The 17,704-nt window shown below is 45.8% G+C and overlaps 1 protein-coding gene across 2 annotated transcripts in view; it reads left to right on the top strand.

Moving 5' to 3' along the window:
• The window catches only part of LOC122972685 (lethal(3)malignant brain tumor-like protein 4), a 29,156-nt gene extending 12,518 nt beyond the window's left edge, over positions 1-16,638 (top strand). Inside the window, exons 8-20 of one of the 2 annotated variants that reach the window (XM_044339935.1) lie at positions 4,247-4,389; positions 4,728-4,804; positions 5,480-5,565; positions 5,902-6,012; positions 8,109-8,253; positions 8,361-8,460; positions 9,414-9,542; positions 9,618-9,698; positions 10,215-10,288; positions 14,518-14,678; positions 14,838-14,900; positions 14,989-15,175; positions 15,272-16,638. In XM_044339935.1, coding sequence (XP_044195870.1) covers positions 4,247-4,389; positions 4,728-4,804; positions 5,480-5,565; positions 5,902-6,012; positions 8,109-8,253; positions 8,361-8,460; positions 9,414-9,542; positions 9,618-9,698; positions 10,215-10,288; positions 14,518-14,678; positions 14,838-14,900; positions 14,989-15,175; positions 15,272-15,315 — 1,401 coding nt within the window. In that variant the 3' untranslated portion in view covers positions 15,316-16,638. Of the gene's footprint in view, positions 1-4,246; positions 4,390-4,727; positions 4,805-5,479; positions 5,566-5,901; positions 6,013-8,108; positions 8,254-8,360; positions 8,461-9,413; positions 9,543-9,617; positions 9,699-10,214; positions 10,289-14,517; positions 14,679-14,837; positions 14,901-14,988 lie in introns of both variants that reach the window. The other variant, XM_044339934.1, reaches the window with a different exon arrangement.
• The last annotated feature ends 1,066 nt before the right edge of the window (positions 16,639-17,704 follow it).

The following is a 17,704-nucleotide window of genomic DNA, read 5'->3' on the forward strand; positions in this document are numbered from 1 at the left end:
AGCCTACTCTTAAACATTGTGTGAGCAGCCTCTCTGCTCCTCTGTGTTATTAACGTCATGTCTCCAGCAATGAGCAGCCTCTCTGCTCCTCTGTGTTATTAACATCATGTCTCCAGCAGTGAGCAGCCTCTCTGCTCTGCTGTGTTATTAACATCATGTCTCCAGCAGTGAGCAGCCTCTCTGCTCTGCTGTGTTATTAACATCATGTCTCCAGCAGTGAGCAGCCTCTCTGCTCTGCTGTGTTATTAACGTCATGTCTCCAGCAGTGAGCAGCCTCTCTGCTCTGCTGTGTTATTAACATCATGTCTCCAGCAGTGAGCAGCCTCTCTGCTCCTCTGTGTTATTAACGTCATGTCTCCAGCAGTGAGCAGCCTCTCTGCTCCTCTGTGTTATTAACGTCATGTCTCCAGCAGTGAGCAGCCTCTCTGCTCTGCTGTGTTATTAACGTCATGTCTCCAGCAATGAGCAGCCTCTCTGCTCCTCTGTGTTATTAACATCATGTCTCCAGCAATGAGCAGCCTCTCTGCTCTGCTGTGTTATTAACATCATGTCTCCAGCAGTGAGCAGCCTCTCTGCTCTGCTGTGTTATTAACATCATGTCTCCAGCAGTGAGCAGCCTCTCTGCTCTGCTGTGTTATTAACGTCATGTCTCCAGCAGTGAGCAGCCTCTCTGCTCCTCTGTGTTATTAACGTCATGTCTCCAGCAGTGAGCAGCCTCTCTGCTCCTCTGTGTTATTAACGTCATGTCTCCAGCAGGGAGCAGCCTCTCTGCTGCTCCGTCAGCTCCGGGGAAAAACATCGCTGTCCAACACGCTGAGCGGCCGCAGGGTTTCTGAGGTGAAACAGACTGAGCACCGAGTTATTTTCTTCTAATTTTCTGTTTTCTTTTCTTTTTCTCACCTCAGAGTCGGTTTAGGTTATTTGATGCAGCATTGTGCGTTATTCAGCCGGTCTCATTTGTCACTGCTGATCGCTGCTCTGCTCTGCTAACGTTAGTCTCTGAGCGATGGCGTAGAAAGTTCGCAATATACTTCACCCCGGCCCCAAACTGGATGATGGTTCCATGGGAGAGGAGCCTGATAGCTGAAGGCTCTGTTAATGTGACTGGGAGGACTGGATTCATTTAGGCTGACATGTTCTTCATGACAAAGCCAGGTTTCAGTCAGACACAATAAATCAAACTAATACAGCTTTAGATCACAGAGATCTAATGTTTATGAGTCCACATTTAATTCTCCTATTTTGTTGTACTACTGTAGTGTTGGTGATAATTTCTATTAGATTTTTATGAATGAATCCTCTTTTGTTTACTTTAGATTTAAGTGATTTAAGTGGTCGAGGAACAGACGTGGTCTCTATGTGGTTTTTGGGACAGACGCGGTCTCTATGTGGTTTTGGGGACAGACGCGGTCTCTATGTGGCTTTGGGGACAGACGCGGTCTCTATGTGGTTTTGGGGACAGACGCGGTCTCTATGTGGTTTGGGGGACAGACACAGTCTCTATGTGGTTTTGGGGGACAGACGCGGTCTCTATGTGGTTTTGGGGACAGATACAGTCTCTATGTGGTTTTGGGGACAGATACAGTCTCTATGTGGTTTTGGGGACAGACACAGTCTCTATGTGGTTTTGGGGACAGATACAGTCTCTATGTGGTTTTGGGGACAGACGTGGTCTCTATGTGGTTTTTGGGACAGACGCGGTCTCTGTGGTTTTGGGGACAGACGCGGTCTCTATGTGGCTTTGGGGACAGACGCGGTCTCTATGTGGTTTTGGGGACAGACGCGGTCTCTATGTGGTTTGGGGGACAGACACGGTCTCTATGTGGTTTTGGGGGACAGACGCGGTCTCTATGTGGTTTTGGGGACAGATACAGTCTCTATGTGGTTTTGGGGACAGATACAGTCTCTATGTGGTTTTGGGGACAGACACAGTCTCTATGTGGTTTTGGGGACAGATACAGTCTCTATGTGGTTTTGGGGACAGATACAGTCTCTATGTGGTTTTGGGGACAGACGTGGTCTCTATGTGGTTTTTGGGACAGACGCGGTCTCTATGTGGTTTTGGGGACAGACGCGGTCTCTATGTGGTTTTGGGGACAGACGCGGTCTCTATGTGGTTTTGGGGACAGACGCGGTCTCTATGTGGTTTGGGGGACAGACACAGTCTCTATGTGGTTTTGGGGGACAGACGCGGTCTCTATGTGGTTTTGGGGACAGATACAGTCTCTATGTGGTTTTGGGGACAGATACAGTCTCTATGTGGTTTTGGGGACAGACACAGTCTCTATGTGGTTTTGGGGACAGATACAGTCTCTATGTGGTTTTGGGGACAGATACAGTCTCTATGTGGTTTTGGGGGACAGGCACGGTCTCTATGTGGTTTTGGGGGACAGACGCGGTCTCTATGTGGTTTTGGGGACAGATACAGTCTCTATGTGGTTTTGGGGACAGATACAGTCTCTATGTGGTTTTGGGGACAGACACAGTCTCTATGTGGTTTTGGGGACAGATACAGTCTCTATGTGGTTTTGGGGACAGATACAGTCTCTATGTGGTTTTGGGGACAGACGTGGTCTCTATGTGGTTTTTGGGACAGACGCGGTCTCTATGTGGTTTTGGGGACAGACGCGGTCTCTATGTGGTTTTGGGGACAGACGCGGTCTCTATGTGGTTTTGGGGACAGACGCGGTCTCTATGTGGTTTGGGGGACAGACACAGTCTCTATGTGGTTTTGGGGGACAGACGCGGTCTCTATGTGGTTTTGGGGACAGATACAGTCTCTATGTGGTTTTGGGGACAGATACAGTCTCTATGTGGTTTTGGGGACAGACACAGTCTCTATGTGGTTTTGGGGACAGATACAGTCTCTATGTGGTTTTGGGGACAGATACAGTCTCTATGTGGTTTTGGGGGACAGGCACGGTCTCTATGTGGTTTTGGGGACAGACGCGGTCTCTATGTGGTTTTGGGGGACAGACACAGTCTCTATGTGGTTTTGGGGGACAGGCACGGTCTCTATGTGGTTTTGGGGACAGACGCGGTCTCTATGTGGTTTTGGGGACAGATACAGTCTCTATGTGGTTTTGGGGACAGACGTGGTCTCTATGTGGTTTTGGGGACAGACGCGGTCTCTATGTGGTTTTGGGGACAGACGCGGTCTCTATGTGGTTTTGGGGACAGACGTGGTCTCTATGTGGTTTTGGGGGACAGACACAGTCTCTATGTGGTTTTGGGGACAGACACGGTCTCTATGTGGTTTTGGGGACAGACACAGTCTCTATGTGGTTTTGGGGACAGACACAGTCTCTATGTGGTTTTGGGGACAGACGTGGTCTCTATGTGGTTTTGGGGGACAGACGTGGTCTCTATGTGGTTTTGGGGGACAGACGTGGTCTCTATGTGGTTTTGGGGGACAGACGTGGTCTCTATGTGGTTTTGGGTGGGTAACTGCTCTAATGGAGGTGCAGAGAAGCGTGTAGGACTGCAGCTCTGCTTCCTGGTCTCAGCTCTGGGTTGTCATGGTTTTGGTCTACTAATAAACTTGGCCATATTTCTGGATATGAGAGCAGCTCCATCCAGAGTGGGATGTATGCCGTCTCTCCTAACCAGACCAGGTCTTCCCCAGAAAGTCTGCCAGTTATCTATGAAGCCCACATCGTTTGCTGGACCTCGACAGCCAGCGTAGGGCCCAGAGAAAACTACAGTGTCTGTCTGTCTGTCTGTCTGTCTATCTGTCTGTCTGTTCACCTGTCTGTCTGTTCACCTGTCTGTCTGTCTGTCTGTTCACCTGTCTGTCTGTCTGTCTGTCTGTCTGTTCACCTGTCTGTCTGTCTGTCTGTCTGTTCACCTGTCTGTCTATCTGTCTGTTCACCTGTCTGTCTGTTCACCTGTCTGTCTGTCTGTTCACCTGTCTGTCTGTCTGTTCACCTGTCTGTCTGTTCACCTGTCTGTCTGTCTGTCTGTCTGTCTGTCTGTTCACCTGTCTGTCTGTTCACCTGTCTGTCTGTCTGTCTGTCTGTCTGTCTGTCTGTTCACCTGTCTGTCTGTCTGTCTGTCTGTTCACCTGTCTGTCTATCTGTCTGTTCACCTGTCTGTCTGTTCACCTGTCTGTCTGTCTGTTCACCTGTCTGTCTGTCTGTTCACCTGTCTGTCTGTTCACCTGTCTGTCTGTCTGTCTGTCTGTTCACCTGTCTGTCTGTCTGTCTGTCTGTTCACCTGTCTGTCTGTTCACCTGTCTATCTCTCAGGACTGTGGGTTCAGTGTTGGGATGAAACTGGAGGCCGTCGACAGGAAGAATCCCGGACTCGTCTGTGTCGCCTCCGTCGCTGATGTCATCGATGACCGCTTCCTGGTCCACTTCGACAACTGGGATGACACCTACGACTACTGGTGACACAGACCGCTGACAGATACTACTAGCAGTAGCAGTAGTAGTAGTACCAGAAGTAGTAGTACATAGGTAGTGGTAGTAGTAGAAGCCTCACTAGTAGTTGTAGTAGTAGTGATTTTGCAGTATATGATGCAGTAGTAGTATCAGTAGTAGTACTACAGTACAGTGATTTTGCAGTATATGATGCAGTAGCGGTGTTGACCAGCAGGTGGAGCTGCATCAGTTTCTTGAGAGATTTTATATTGATCAGATTTGTATTGATCACATGTTGTTAAATAGCTCTGTGTCTGTATCAGTGTGTATCCCTGATGTATTGATAGTTGTATTGATTGATCAGGTGTGACAGCAGCAGTCCGTACATCCATCCTGTGGGCTGGTGTGAAGAACAGGGACGACCTCTGACCGCTCCACAGGGTACTACACATACTTACATGTACTTACATGTACTTACATGTACTTAGATATACATACATATACTTACATTAACGTACAGGTACTTACATTAAAGGTATAGTATGCAGGATTTATCGGTTGGTGTTTGTAAACACATAGCGTTTAAAGTTGGCCCCTCCTCCCCAGCTGAGAGAGAGCAGCGGTGGTTGAGTGAGCTAGAGAGTGAATGGTGGTTACGTTATGAGGCACAAATAAACACACCCACAATTCCACACAACCCTGTGGGAAGGTGCTGGATGCAGAGCTTCATCCTGTCATGACACAGAGACCAAGAGCAGAGCGGAGCAGAGAAACGGAAACAGCCATGTAACCTGGTCGCTATGCCACGAATCCCGACACCCTGCGCTGTCATTGGCTGGAGGCGACACACCCGCTGCCCAAAGGTCAACGCCCAGAAACGTCCTGAACACAACAAAATAATATGAAAATCCAGGCAGAGTCTCTGCACACACTTCTAGTGGGTCATTAGTGATGAGTGAGAGGGATCACTTTGTATGAGTCTATACATTGTTTTTAGAAAATCCTGCATAGTATACCTTTAACGTACGTAATGCCCTTTCATGTACTTCCATATTTATCAGTATTCACAGTACTATGAGGGCGTTTATTTCAGTAATCAATACCTTTGTCTTTCAGGTCATCCTAACCCAGAGAACTTCCTCTGGGATGAGTACCTGCAGGAGACTGGTTCCACTGCTGCTCCCAGTTCAGCGTTTAACCTGGTGAGGAGGAGAGGAGTTAGAGGAGGAGGAGAGGAAGAGAGAAGGAGGCAAGAAGGAGAGGAGAAGGAGAGGAGGAGATGAGGTAGAAGAGGAAGAGAGGAGATAAGGAAGGAGGAGAGGAAGAGAGGAGGAGGAGAGCAGGAGAGGAGATAGAGAGGGAAAGAAGGAGGTAGAGAAGGAAAGGAGGAGGTAGAGAAGGAAAGGAGGAGGTAGAGAAGGAAAGGAGGAGGTAGAGAAGCTGTCACATGGCTGTAAACTATGATTGACAGCATTCAGGTCCAATCAGAAAGCTGCATGTGATGACTGATGACAGATGCCTTGCCTCTGTCCAATCAGAGAGCTCCACATGGTTTCCAAGTCAACCAGAGGCTGGAGGCAGTCGACAGGAGAAACCCCATGTTGATCCGCGTCGCCACGGTAACAGACACAGAAGACTACAGGGTGAAGGTACTGTCTACCTGTCTGTCTACCTGTCTGTTTACCTGTCTGTCTACCTGTCTGTCTACCTGTCTGTCTGTCTTGTCACCGTGGTAGCGACTTGTCAATCATAATGTAGCCCCGCCCTAAAGCATACGCTGCTTCATCGTCTATTTTACTCTAAAAGGGACCAGAATTGACTAAACATCATGCTGCACTGAAGAAGACTTGAAACTAGTGATTGAGACCATAAACTCACCAGGAAAGTGTTTCCTGAGGTAATAAACCCAGTGAGCAGTCAGAGACTTCTATACAATCAGACCTCTTATTGCAGCCGGTGGCGTCGCCGCCTGCTGGCCGTTAGAGAGAACGCAGCTTTAAAGCACTTCAGCATCGGCTTCCTGTTTCAGACCCGGAGCTTCCTGCTTGGGTCCAAGCAACGAAGGTTATTATTTTTATTTTTATTGTTGTTGTTGTTGTTATTATTATTATTATTGTTATTATTATTATTATTACCATTGTTGTGCCCTAAAAGTATCTGGGTCTCAGAAACAGCTACAGTTCCCAAACTTGGCAGATCGGTTGGAAATCTCAGCCACTATATATATTTAACCTTTGAACCGTAAGTCTCACAAACAAAATTCTTGTTTTAGATTCTGTGTGTCCAGCGACATCTATCCGTATAGACAGATTTTCCACCAGTTTGAATTTTGTCTGTTTTTCGCTGCGTGTGGTGCACAGCATATCTGGACCAAGACGGAAAAAAAGTAGTTTTTCGGATGTTTGATATTCCGTACTGTTTTGAAATTATACATTTTAAACTTGTCTTTAAGTTCAATTTCACATAAATGCTCATAAATCAAAATCAGCTTAAAGGGACCTGTTACGCTTTTCCTTATTTTCAGACATATATATATATAGATTTATATATATGATGTCACAGTGTTGGATGTTTCTGTTAGAAGTGGTCGACATGTCAAATAAAGAGGTGAAATGTAGCAGAGAGCAGCAGCAGCTCTACTCTGAACGGATCGACATCGACTGGTGACGTGTCGTCGGCTCCTCGCCGAGTCGTGACGCCATCACCTGTTGGAGGTGTGCTGGTCGTCTGCAGCTCTTCATCAAACATCATCATCACTGTGGCTGTTTCTGCTTGTACTCCTCCTCCCTGCGTTATTTATCACTGATCCATTCAACAGAGCTCCAAACACAGACGCCAGTGTAACTTCCTGTCACATGACTCTAATCTCTTTTCCCAATAAAGCACTTAAACATTCATGGTAAATAACATAAAGGCAGTGTAACAAATACATCTGAGAATGTGAACTTCACACAGGAAACACGCAGTGTCGGGCTCATTTACACGTCAACCATTAACTTCATAGTTACTGCATTAAAACATTTAAAACCCTTCTGATAACAGCAGCGTTAGTCTTCACCCACAATCTGGTGCAGTGTGTTGTAAGTATATCTAATGTTTTTTTATGAGTTAAATAAATAAATAAACTTACATTTCTGTAAAAAACAAACATGTTGAAATGCTGCGATGTCTGATGGTCACCAGGAAGCCGTCTAGTGTTTCACACACGGTGCGGCTGTTCACCAGAGCTCGGTGTAGTTTGGCCTACAGTCACCTGGAAAAAGTATTTTAATTATTTTTGTGGCATTAATAATGTCATGTTGAAGTCCTGCATTGAAAACATATGTAACAGTAAACATGTTTAGATATCATCAGATAAACGGAGACGAGTTTACCGCTGAACATTTACCGCTTATAAAAGATCAGTGATGATTTCTCATAAACAGACACAAACTCATTCTGCCAACATTTAACATGATTCAGTATTAATTTAACTCAATGTAAAGTAAATAAACATGATGTTTCACAGATAACGACGAGTTTGAAGTCTCAAATAAACATCATCAGTGACGCACTGCTATTATTTATGTCGATCAGCTGACCTCTGTCGTCTTTCTTTGTTGTTGTTTATGTTGTCCTTAACCACAGCGTTGTCACAACAGTAAACATGTCTGGTCAGGTTTAGGCAAAGTGATCGCACCTCCGCTCTAAACGAGAAGCAGAATTACAAAAAGATGCATATTTGTGTGTGTGTGCACGTGTGCAGGTGCATTATGACGGCTGGTCGCAGCAGTTTGATGTCTGGTGTGACGCCGACCTCTGTGACCTTCATCCTGTTGGTTGGTGTCAGCGTACAGGACACCCGCTGGAACCCCCCCCAGGTCAGACAGACAGGTCGCAGAGAGAGACAGGTCAGAGAGAGACACGTCATAAAGTATCACAATCATTCGTTGTGATGTTAAGTCTTTATTTAACTCTGAATATGACCTCTGACCTCTGACCTCTATGTGTGAGACAGATTCCCCCCCCCTCTCCTCCCCCTCTCAGGGTGTTTGTCCCACCGCCGGCTGCAGAGGAGTCGGACACATCAAGGGAGCCAAATACACTGGACACCACAGGTACACACCTGCCGAGTCATGTTTCTACCTGCTGAGTCATGTTTCTACCTGCTGAGTCATGTTTCTACCTGCTGAGTCATGTTTTTACCTGCTGAGTCATGTTTCTACCTGCTGAGTCATGTTTTTACCTGCTGAGTCATGTTCTGTTTGCTGAGTCATGTTTCTACCTGCTGAGTCATGTTTCTACCTGCTGAGTCATGTTCTGTTTGCTGAGTCATGTTTCTACCTGCTGAGTCATGTTTCTACCTGCTGAGTCATGTTTCTACCTGCTGAGTCATGTTCTGTTTGCTGAGTCATGTTTCTACCTGCTGAGTCATGTTTCTACCTGCTGAGTCATGTTCTGTTTGCTGAGTCATGTTTCTACCTGCCGAGTCATGTTTTGTTTGCTGAGTCATGTTTCTACCTGCCGAGTCATGTTTTGTTTGCTGAGTCATGTTTCTACCTGCTGAGTCATGTTCTGTTTGCTGAGTCATGTTTCTACCTGCTGAGTCATGTTCTGTTTGCTGAGTCATGTTTCTACCTGCTGAGTCATGTCTGTACCTGCTGAGTCATGTTCTGTTTGCTGAGTCCTGTTTCTACCTGCCGAGTCATGTTCTGTTTGCTGAGTCATGTCTATACCTGCTGAGTCATGTTTCTACTTGCTGAGTCATGTTTTTACCTGCTGAGTCATGTTTCTACCTGCTGAGTCATGTTTTTACCTGCTGAGTCATGTCTGTACCTGCTGAGTCATGTTTCTACCTGCTGAGTCATGTCTGTACCTGCTGAGTCATGTTTTTACCTGCTGAGTCATGTTTTTACCTGCCGAGTCATGTCTGTACCTGCTGAGTCATGTCTGTACCTGCCGAGTCATGTCTGTACCTGCTGAGTCATGTCTGTACCTGCCGAGTCATGTCTGTACCTGCTGAGTCATGTTTTTACCTGCTGAGTCATGTTTCTTCTCCTCTGTCTCTCAGTGCCTTTGGCTGTCCATACTCGGACATTAACATGCGTAAAGAGGTGGTGCTTCCTGATAGGCTGGGAGGAGAGAGAGTCATCACCCTTGTACCCGTCACCTTGCATCACCATGGCAACCAGTCAGACAGGTAAGCTGCAGTTCTGTATGCGTCTCCCTCTTTGCCTGTTTATGTACCGTCACTCTCTCTCTCTGTGTCGGACAGGAGAGGCGTTCAGGTGAAGACGGAGTCCAGAGGTGAGACTCTGCTGCTGCCTCTGGGGAAGAGAAGAAGACTGACGGACAGGTGAGACTGACAGACAGAAAATCATCTTCCACTTCCTGTTTATGTTTGAATATCTGCTGAGTAAAGTGTGCAGGTGAAGAAGGAGCTCTGATTGGCTGCAATCAGGGGTCAAACTGTGTTTGATTCCTGGAGGTTCAAGCTCTCAGCCATTAAACCTGATCTTCTTCAAAAATCAATTGATCCAATCTTCATCTGTCCTGCTCAGCTGATATATTTATAGATTGAGTGTCATGTAAAGTGTGTGTGGGTGTTTGTTGTGAGTAGATTATCTCTGGGTGTTATATAAACCTGGATTATATAACACAGACTCACACTCACACCTTCACCAGCTGTCACTTTAAACTGATGAACACATGAATGCATCAATAATTATAATGCAATAAATAATATTCAATATTCTGTACTTTTACTTTTGGTACTTAAGATATATTTTGATGCTAATACTTTTAATTGAGTAAAATTTTGACTGACTTTTGAGTGACTGACTTCCTCCTCTCCTCTGGCTCCGCCCCACAGACTGTCCCAGCCAACCAAATTCCTCCGTGTGAAACAGGAAGAGGAGGGGCTTAACCTCAGAGCCCTTGGCCCAGGTACGGTGTGTTTCCATAGAAACCAGAGTCATAAGATGGTGTTTGTTATATACTGTGTCAGTTTTTACAGATGAAACTGTGAGCTGTGGTTGCTAAGGGCTTTGGGGTGTTCACTATGGTGTTGCTATGTGGTTGCTAAGGAGTATGGGGGTGTTTACTCAGGCAGAAAGTGCAAAGAGACAGGAAATGTGCAGACAGACACACAACAACATGGTTTAAGGTTCACTTACTATATGTTCTGGAGCTTTTGAGCAAACTTCCAGACGTGTTGACATGTTTTGAATGCACACAGTTGTTTGCTGTTGCCGTCTCAGCTGATGATGGTCAACCGTGTCCTGCTGTGTAACCATGGCAACCACAGACACCACAGCAGGCTGATTTTACTGAACAATTCATCTCTTCATCAATCAACTAAAACATCAGTTTAATTATCAAGTGTGGATCAGTAAACAGGTGTATTAAACTGCAGGTAACTATAGCAACAGAATTGATGCTTCAGTTAACTGACACAAACACACACAGCATCCTCCCTCTCTCCTCCTCAATGTGTTGCCATGGAAACAGTAGGCAGATTAAGTGACTGTTTCCATGGAAACAGCTCACCATGGTGACTGAAGTGTTGGTTATGGACTGGCTCTGTTCACTGCAGCTCTCAGCTCTTCTCACTGATCATTGATCAGGTGACTGATCAGGAGACGGTGGTCACATGATGCCTGTCTTTGAGACGGATACTCTGTTGGCCCTGCTTCAGAAAAGCAGAAAAATCTGAGAAGCTGTAAATAAACAATATCTTGTATTTGTTCTTGAAAAATTACTCTAGCAATTAAATGATTATCAAACAGGAAACTGTCCACCTGTGTTCACTGAGGTGTTGTCAGGTGTTGTCAGGTGTTCATTGAGGTGTTGTCAGGTGTTGTCAGGTGTTCATTGAGGTGTTGTCAGGTGTTCATTGAGGTGTTGTCAGGTGTTCACTGAGGTGTTGTCAGGTGTTCACTGAGGGGTTGTCAGGTGTTCATTGAGGTGTTGTCAGGTGTTCATTGAGGTGTTGTCAGGTGTTCACTGAGGTGTTGTCAGGTGTTCACTGAGGGGTTGTCAGGTGTTCATTGAGGTGTTGTCAGGTGTTCATTGAGGTGTTGTCAGGTGTTGCCAGGTGTTCATTGAGGTGTTGTCAGGTGTTGTCAGGTGTTCATTGAGGTGTTGTCAGGTGTTCATTGAGGTGTTGTCAGGTGTTGTCAGGTGTTCATTGAGGTGTTGTCAGGTGTTCATTGAGGTGTTGTCAGGTGTTCATTGAGGTGTTGTCAGGTGTTCATTGAGGTGTTGTCAGGTGTTCACTGAGGTGTTGTCAGGTGTTCATTGAGGTGTTGTCAGGTGTTCACTGAGGTGTTGTCAGGTGTTGTCAGGTGTTCATTGAGGTGTTGTCAGGTGTTCATTGAGGTGTTGTCAGGTGTTCATTGAGGTGTTGTCAGGTGTTCATTGAGGTGTTGTCAGGTGTTGTCAGGTGTTCATTGAGGTGTTGTCAGGTGTTCATTGAGGTGTTGTCAGGTGTTCACTGAGGTGTTGTCAGGTGTTCATTGAGGTGTTGTCAGGTGTTCATTGAGGTGTTGTCAGGTGTTGTCAGGTGTTCACTGAGGTGTTGTCAGGTGTTCATTGAGGTGTTGTCAGGTGTTGTCAGGTGTTCATTGAGGTGTTGTCAGGTGTTGTCAGGTGTTCATTGAGGTGTTGTCAGGTGTTCATTGAGGTGTTGTCAGGTGTTCACTGAGGTGTTGTCAGGTGTTGTCAGGTGTTCATTGAGGTGTTGTCAGGTGTTCACTGAGGTGTTGTCAGGTGTTGTCAGGTGTTCATTGAGGTGTTGTCAGGTGTTCATTGAGGTGTTGTCAGGTGTTCACTGAGGTGTTGTCAGGTGTTCATTGAGGTGTTGTCAGGTGTTCATTGAGGTGTTGTCAGGTGTTGTCAGGTGTTCACTGAGGTGTTGTCAGGTGTTCATTGAGGTGTTGTCAGGTGTTGTCAGGTGTTCATTGAGGTGTTGTCAGGTGTTGTCAGGTGTTCATTGAGGTGTTGTCAGGTGTTCATTGAGGTGTTGTCAGGTGTTCACTGAGGTGTTGTCAGGTGTTGTCAGGTGTTCATTGAGGTGTTGTCAGGTGTTCACTGAGGTGTTGTCAGGTGTTGTCAGGTGTTCACTGAGGTGTTGTCAGGTGTTCACTGAGGTGTTGTCAGGTGTTCATTGAGGTGTTGTCAGGTGTTCACTGAGGTGTTGTCAGGTGTTCACTGAGGTGTTGTCAGGTGTTGTCAGGTGTTCATTGAGGTGTTGTCAGGTGTTCACTGAGGTGTTGTCAGGTGTTCATTGAGGTGTTGTCAGGTGTTCATTGAGGTGTTGTCAGGTGTTCACTGAGGTGTTGTCAGGTGTTGTCAGGTGTTCATTGAGGTGTTGTCAGGTGTTCACTGAGGTGTTGTCAGGTGTTGTCAGGTGTTCACTGAGGTGTTGTCAGGTGTTGTCAGGTGTTCACTGAGGTGTTGTCAGGTGTTCACTGAGGTGTTGTCAGGTGTTCATTGAGGTGTTGTCAGGTGTTCATTGAGGTGTTGCCAGGTGTTCACTGAGGTGTTGTCAGGTGTTGTCAGGTGTTCACTGAGGTGTTGTCAGGTGTTGTCAGGTGTTCATTGAGGTGTTGTCAGGTGTTGTCAGGTGTTCACTGAGGTGTTGTCAGGTGTTCATTGAGGTGTTGTCAGGTGTTCACTGAGGTGTTGTCAGGTGTTGTCAGGTGTTCACTGAGGTGTTGTCAGGTGTTCATTGAGGTGTTGTCAGGTGTTCACTGAGGTGTTGTCAGGTGTTGTCAGGTGTTCACTGAGGTGTTGTCAGGTGTTCACTGAGGTGTTGTCAGGTGTTCACTGAGGTGTTGTCAGGTGTTCACTGAGGTGTTGTCAGGTGTTCACTGAGGTGTTGTCAGGTGTTCACTGAGGTGTTGTCAGGTGTTCATTGAGGTGTTGTCAGGTGTTCACTGAGGTGTTGTCAGGTGTTCACTGAGGTGTTGTCAGGTGTTCATTGAGGTGTTGTCAGGTGTTGTCAGGTGTTCATTGAGGTGTTGTCAGGTGTTGTCAGGTGTTCATTGAGGTGTTGTCAGGTGTTCATTGAGGTGTTGTCAGGTGTTCATTGAGGTGTTGTCAGGTGTTCATTGAGGTGTTGTCAGGTGTTCACTGAGGTGTTGTCAGGTGTTCATTGAGGTGTTGTCAGGTGTTCACTGAGGTGTTGTCAGGTGTTCATTGAGGTGTTGTCAGGTGTTCACTGAGGTGTTGTCAGGTGTTCATTGAGGTGTTGTCAGGTGTTCATTGAGGTGTTGTCAGGTGTTGTCAGGTGTTCACTGAGGTGTTGTCAGGTGTTCATTGAGGTGTTGTCAGGTGTTGTCAGGTGTTCATTGAGGTGTTGTCAGGTGTTGTCAGGTGTTCATTGAGGTGTTGTCAGGTGTTCATTGAGGTGTTGTCAGGTGTTCACTGAGGTGTTGTCAGGTGTTGTCAGGTGTTCATTGAGGTGTTGTCAGGTGTTCACTGAGGTGTTGTCAGGTGTTGTCAGGTGTTCACTGAGGTGTTGTCAGGTGTTCATTGAGGTGTTGTCAGGTGTTCACTGAGGTGTTGTCAGGTGTTCATTGAGGTGTTGTCAGGTGTTCATTGAGGTGTTGTCAGGTGTTGTCAGGTGTTCACTGAGGTGTTGTCAGGTGTTCATTGAGGTGTTGTCAGGTGTTGTCAGGTGTTCATTGAGGTGTTGTCAGGTGTTGTCAGGTGTTCATTGAGGTGTTGTCAGGTGTTCATTGAGGTGTTGTCAGGTGTTCACTGAGGTGTTGTCAGGTGTTGTCAGGTGTTCATTGAGGTGTTGTCAGGTGTTCACTGAGGTGTTGTCAGGTGTTGTCAGGTGTTCACTGAGGTGTTGTCAGGTGTTCACTGAGGTGTTGTCAGGTGTTCATTGAGGTGTTGTCAGGTGTTCATTGAGGTGTTGTCAGGTGTTCACTGAGGTGTTGTCAGGTGTTCACTGAGGTGTTGTCAGGTGTTGTCAGGTGTTCATTGAGGTGTTGTCAGGTGTTCACTGAGGTGTTGTCAGGTGTTCACTGAGGTGTTGTCAGGTGTTCATTGAGGTGTTGTCAGGTGTTCACTGAGGCGTCTTGTCCTGACTCACCTGCTTGGACTTGGACTTGTCTGAAGGTGTTCCCCTGTCTCTCACCTGTCTGTTTCTCCTGCTGCTACAGAGTCCAGCCTGCAGGCTGTCCTCCACCAGTCTGTCTTCCTGTCGGCCATGTCAGCGCAGCCGGGCCGTGACCTGTCGCTCTGCCTGGAGCAACACCGCAAACTGCTGCCAGGGGTCGCCGGAGTTCACGCTGACACCGTCCAGCACTGGAGCGTCCAGCAGGTCAGTATGACAGGTCAGAGTGAGTCAGTCGGTTTCTGCAGCTGTCTCTCTCTATGGTTGCTATGGTGACAGTGTTGCAACATCAGTATACTGGAGGTTGACTAAAACATACCTGTCTGTCTGTTTGTCTTTCTCTTTGATCTGTCTGTCTCTCTGAAGGTATCAGAGTTCGTCGAGTCTCTTCCTGGCTGTGAGGAACAGGCCAAACAGTTCAAAGATGAGGTGAGTAGATCAATCAGCTGCTGTAGATTTAATTATATCAGATTTGACACAGCTGTGATCTGATTGGCTCCTGCCTCTGTCTGTCTAGCAAATCGATGGGAGGGCCTTCCTCCTGCTCACCCAACGGGACATCGTCAGGATCATGTCAATCAAACTTGGCCCTGCCCTCAAGATTTACAACTCCATCCTGATGTTCAAACACACCGAAGACAGGAGCCTATCACACACAGCGGATGGGAGCCAATCACATGTTCAAGACAGGAGCCAATCACATGCCGGGGATGGGAGCCAATCACACGCTGATGACAGGAGCCAATCACACGCTCAGGACAGGAGCCAATCACACGCCGATGACAGGAGCCAATCACACATTCAGGACAGGAGCCAATCACAGGCTGAGGACATCCACATCTGACACCTGCACTCAGGATTTGGCTAATCCAGAACCACCTGATTATAAGCCCCTCCCCCTCATATGTGTGGGAGGGATTGAATTTTCCATCCACTCATCAGTCAAACTTAGATTTGTGATGTCACAACAGTAATCTCAGGTGTTTCCTTCAAATCTTTCCTCAAATCTATTTTTTCTGCAAGTCAGTTTAAAATATGAAATGAAACATTGTGTTCACCAAAGAAAAACTAACTTCCGACTCCTGCATCTTATAATTACACAAAAAGATCTCGTCATTTTATAACTAATAAAAGTTCTCAGAAGTATGGAAACATTTCTTATGACTGTGAGGAAGGTCCTGAAATAAATCTCAAAATTGTAAAAAGAATGTTACAATTGTGAGAAAAAATCTCATGTTTGGCGTAAAAAGTAGTCACAAGATTTTATAATGACAACAAAAAGCCTAGAAGTCTAAAAGACTCCTGATAACAGAAATGATAATGAAAAGATGCCATAACTGCGATAAAAAGCCTCTTGATTACGAAAAAAAACTTCCGTGATTACAAAAAAACTTTTATGATTACAAGAAAGTTTCACAATTATTTGAAAAGATCTCAACTGTGATAAAGTCTCATGATACAGGAAAAGGTTCATAAGTACAAAAAAGTTTGTTTGCAAAAAAAAGTTTCACGATTACAAGAAAGTTTCACAATTACGAGAAAGTTTCACAATTACCTGAAAAGATCTTACAACTGCGATAAAAGTCTCATAATACGTACAAATCATCAGCTGTACTTTGTGTTTAATACTAATTAGCAAATGTTAGCATGCTAACATTAGCTAGGATGGTGAACATGGTAAACTGTAGCATGTTAGCATGCTGATGTTAGCGTGTAGCTTGTTTCAGCTGTTTTTTTAATGAAAGTAAGGGCTCCTAAATAAACACAGTAAACAGTTGATGACATCACACCGTAGCTCGGCCCCCCGCTGACATCACTTCCTGCTGAACTGTCTCTGCTCCTCTCAGGATTTTTGAAAGTCACTTCCTGTTACCGTCTTGTCACACCCGGTCTGCTGTGATTGGTGTGATGTCAGAGTTTATATTTATCTGCAGTTGTCTATAGATTTCTATTTTACGCTTTATATATAAATATATAGATTTGTATTTCTGTGTATCCTGTCAGGAAGCCCCTCCCCCATGTGATGTCACAGCGGGCGGGGCTGCACACGCTCAGTTTCTACAAGTTCCCTCAGGTTGCCGTGGTAACAACTCATGATATTTATATTCAGTCTTTCTTTGCTGTTTCTGTCAGTATTTGATGAGATCAATAAAGTTTGTGATCTGTCTGCCAGTAGTTCATTGGCTGTCTTTAAGCAGGTGAGTTACCTGGACACAGACGTGATAATGTTTATACCTGCACATACAGAGTGTCAGCAGGGACAAACTGATGACTGAACAAATTATTCAGATGCCGCAGTGCTGCACTGCCTCTGTCTCCTAGCAACAGCAACATCCCAGAATCTGCATCGTCCACTGCTGCTCAGAGGCATGAGCAGGATTTCCTTTGAGTTTTACCTCCTTTATTAATATTTATAAGTCACTGCAGCTCAGAGTTCAAACTAACAACGGTTTAAACAAAGATTAGAACACAGCAGAGATGTTACAGAGTGGAGCGTCTTCCCTCACAGAGCGTCTTTGGTTGAGTACAGACAGAAAGGAGCATTTTCTCTCTCAGAGGATCTTTGTGTTTCCAGTGAATAAAACCTTCTGGAGTGAAACATCTGATCAGGATCATGCTCAAACACTCCTGTCACTTTTTGTAGAATTTAAAATCTTATTTTTAAGAAATGGTGATGATGTCCATCCCAGCAAAGTAGGTTCTCACTTCATGCTAAATAATACCTCCACCTGTTTTGCCCCCTGATACTCCACTGCGGTTCTACTCAGGTAACTGCATCTCTGGTTAACTGTACATCCTACCACCTCCTGCCTCCACATCCCCATCATATCTAACTCAGCATGCCCCCTCCCAGTTTGCACACAGTGACCTTCTGTTTCCCTTAATAATCTCACAGACAATCTGAATAGCACCTTGCTCAAAACACTTGACTCTGTTGCTCCTCTTACAACCAGAAAACGTACTGGGATTAAATCAGTGCCATGGTTTGATGACACTCCTGCACTCAAACAGATGTGTAGAAAGCTTGAGAGCGGGTGGCGTGTAATTAGTTATTAGTAATTAGTAATTAGAGTTATTGCCTTGCCCAGCATATTTCTATCACCTGATTAAAATGAATAAAAATAATCCACGGTTTCTATCCCTGACAATAGCTTTTCATTCAAGGCTGACGAAATTCTTCACAAATAGGATTGACTCAATCAGAGATCAGGTCACTGGTCCACAGTCCTCTC

This window comes from Thunnus albacares, chromosome 21, assembly GCF_914725855.1.
Source record: "Thunnus albacares chromosome 21, fThuAlb1.1, whole genome shotgun sequence".
NCBI lineage: Eukaryota > Metazoa > Chordata > Actinopteri > Scombriformes > Scombridae > Thunnus > Thunnus albacares.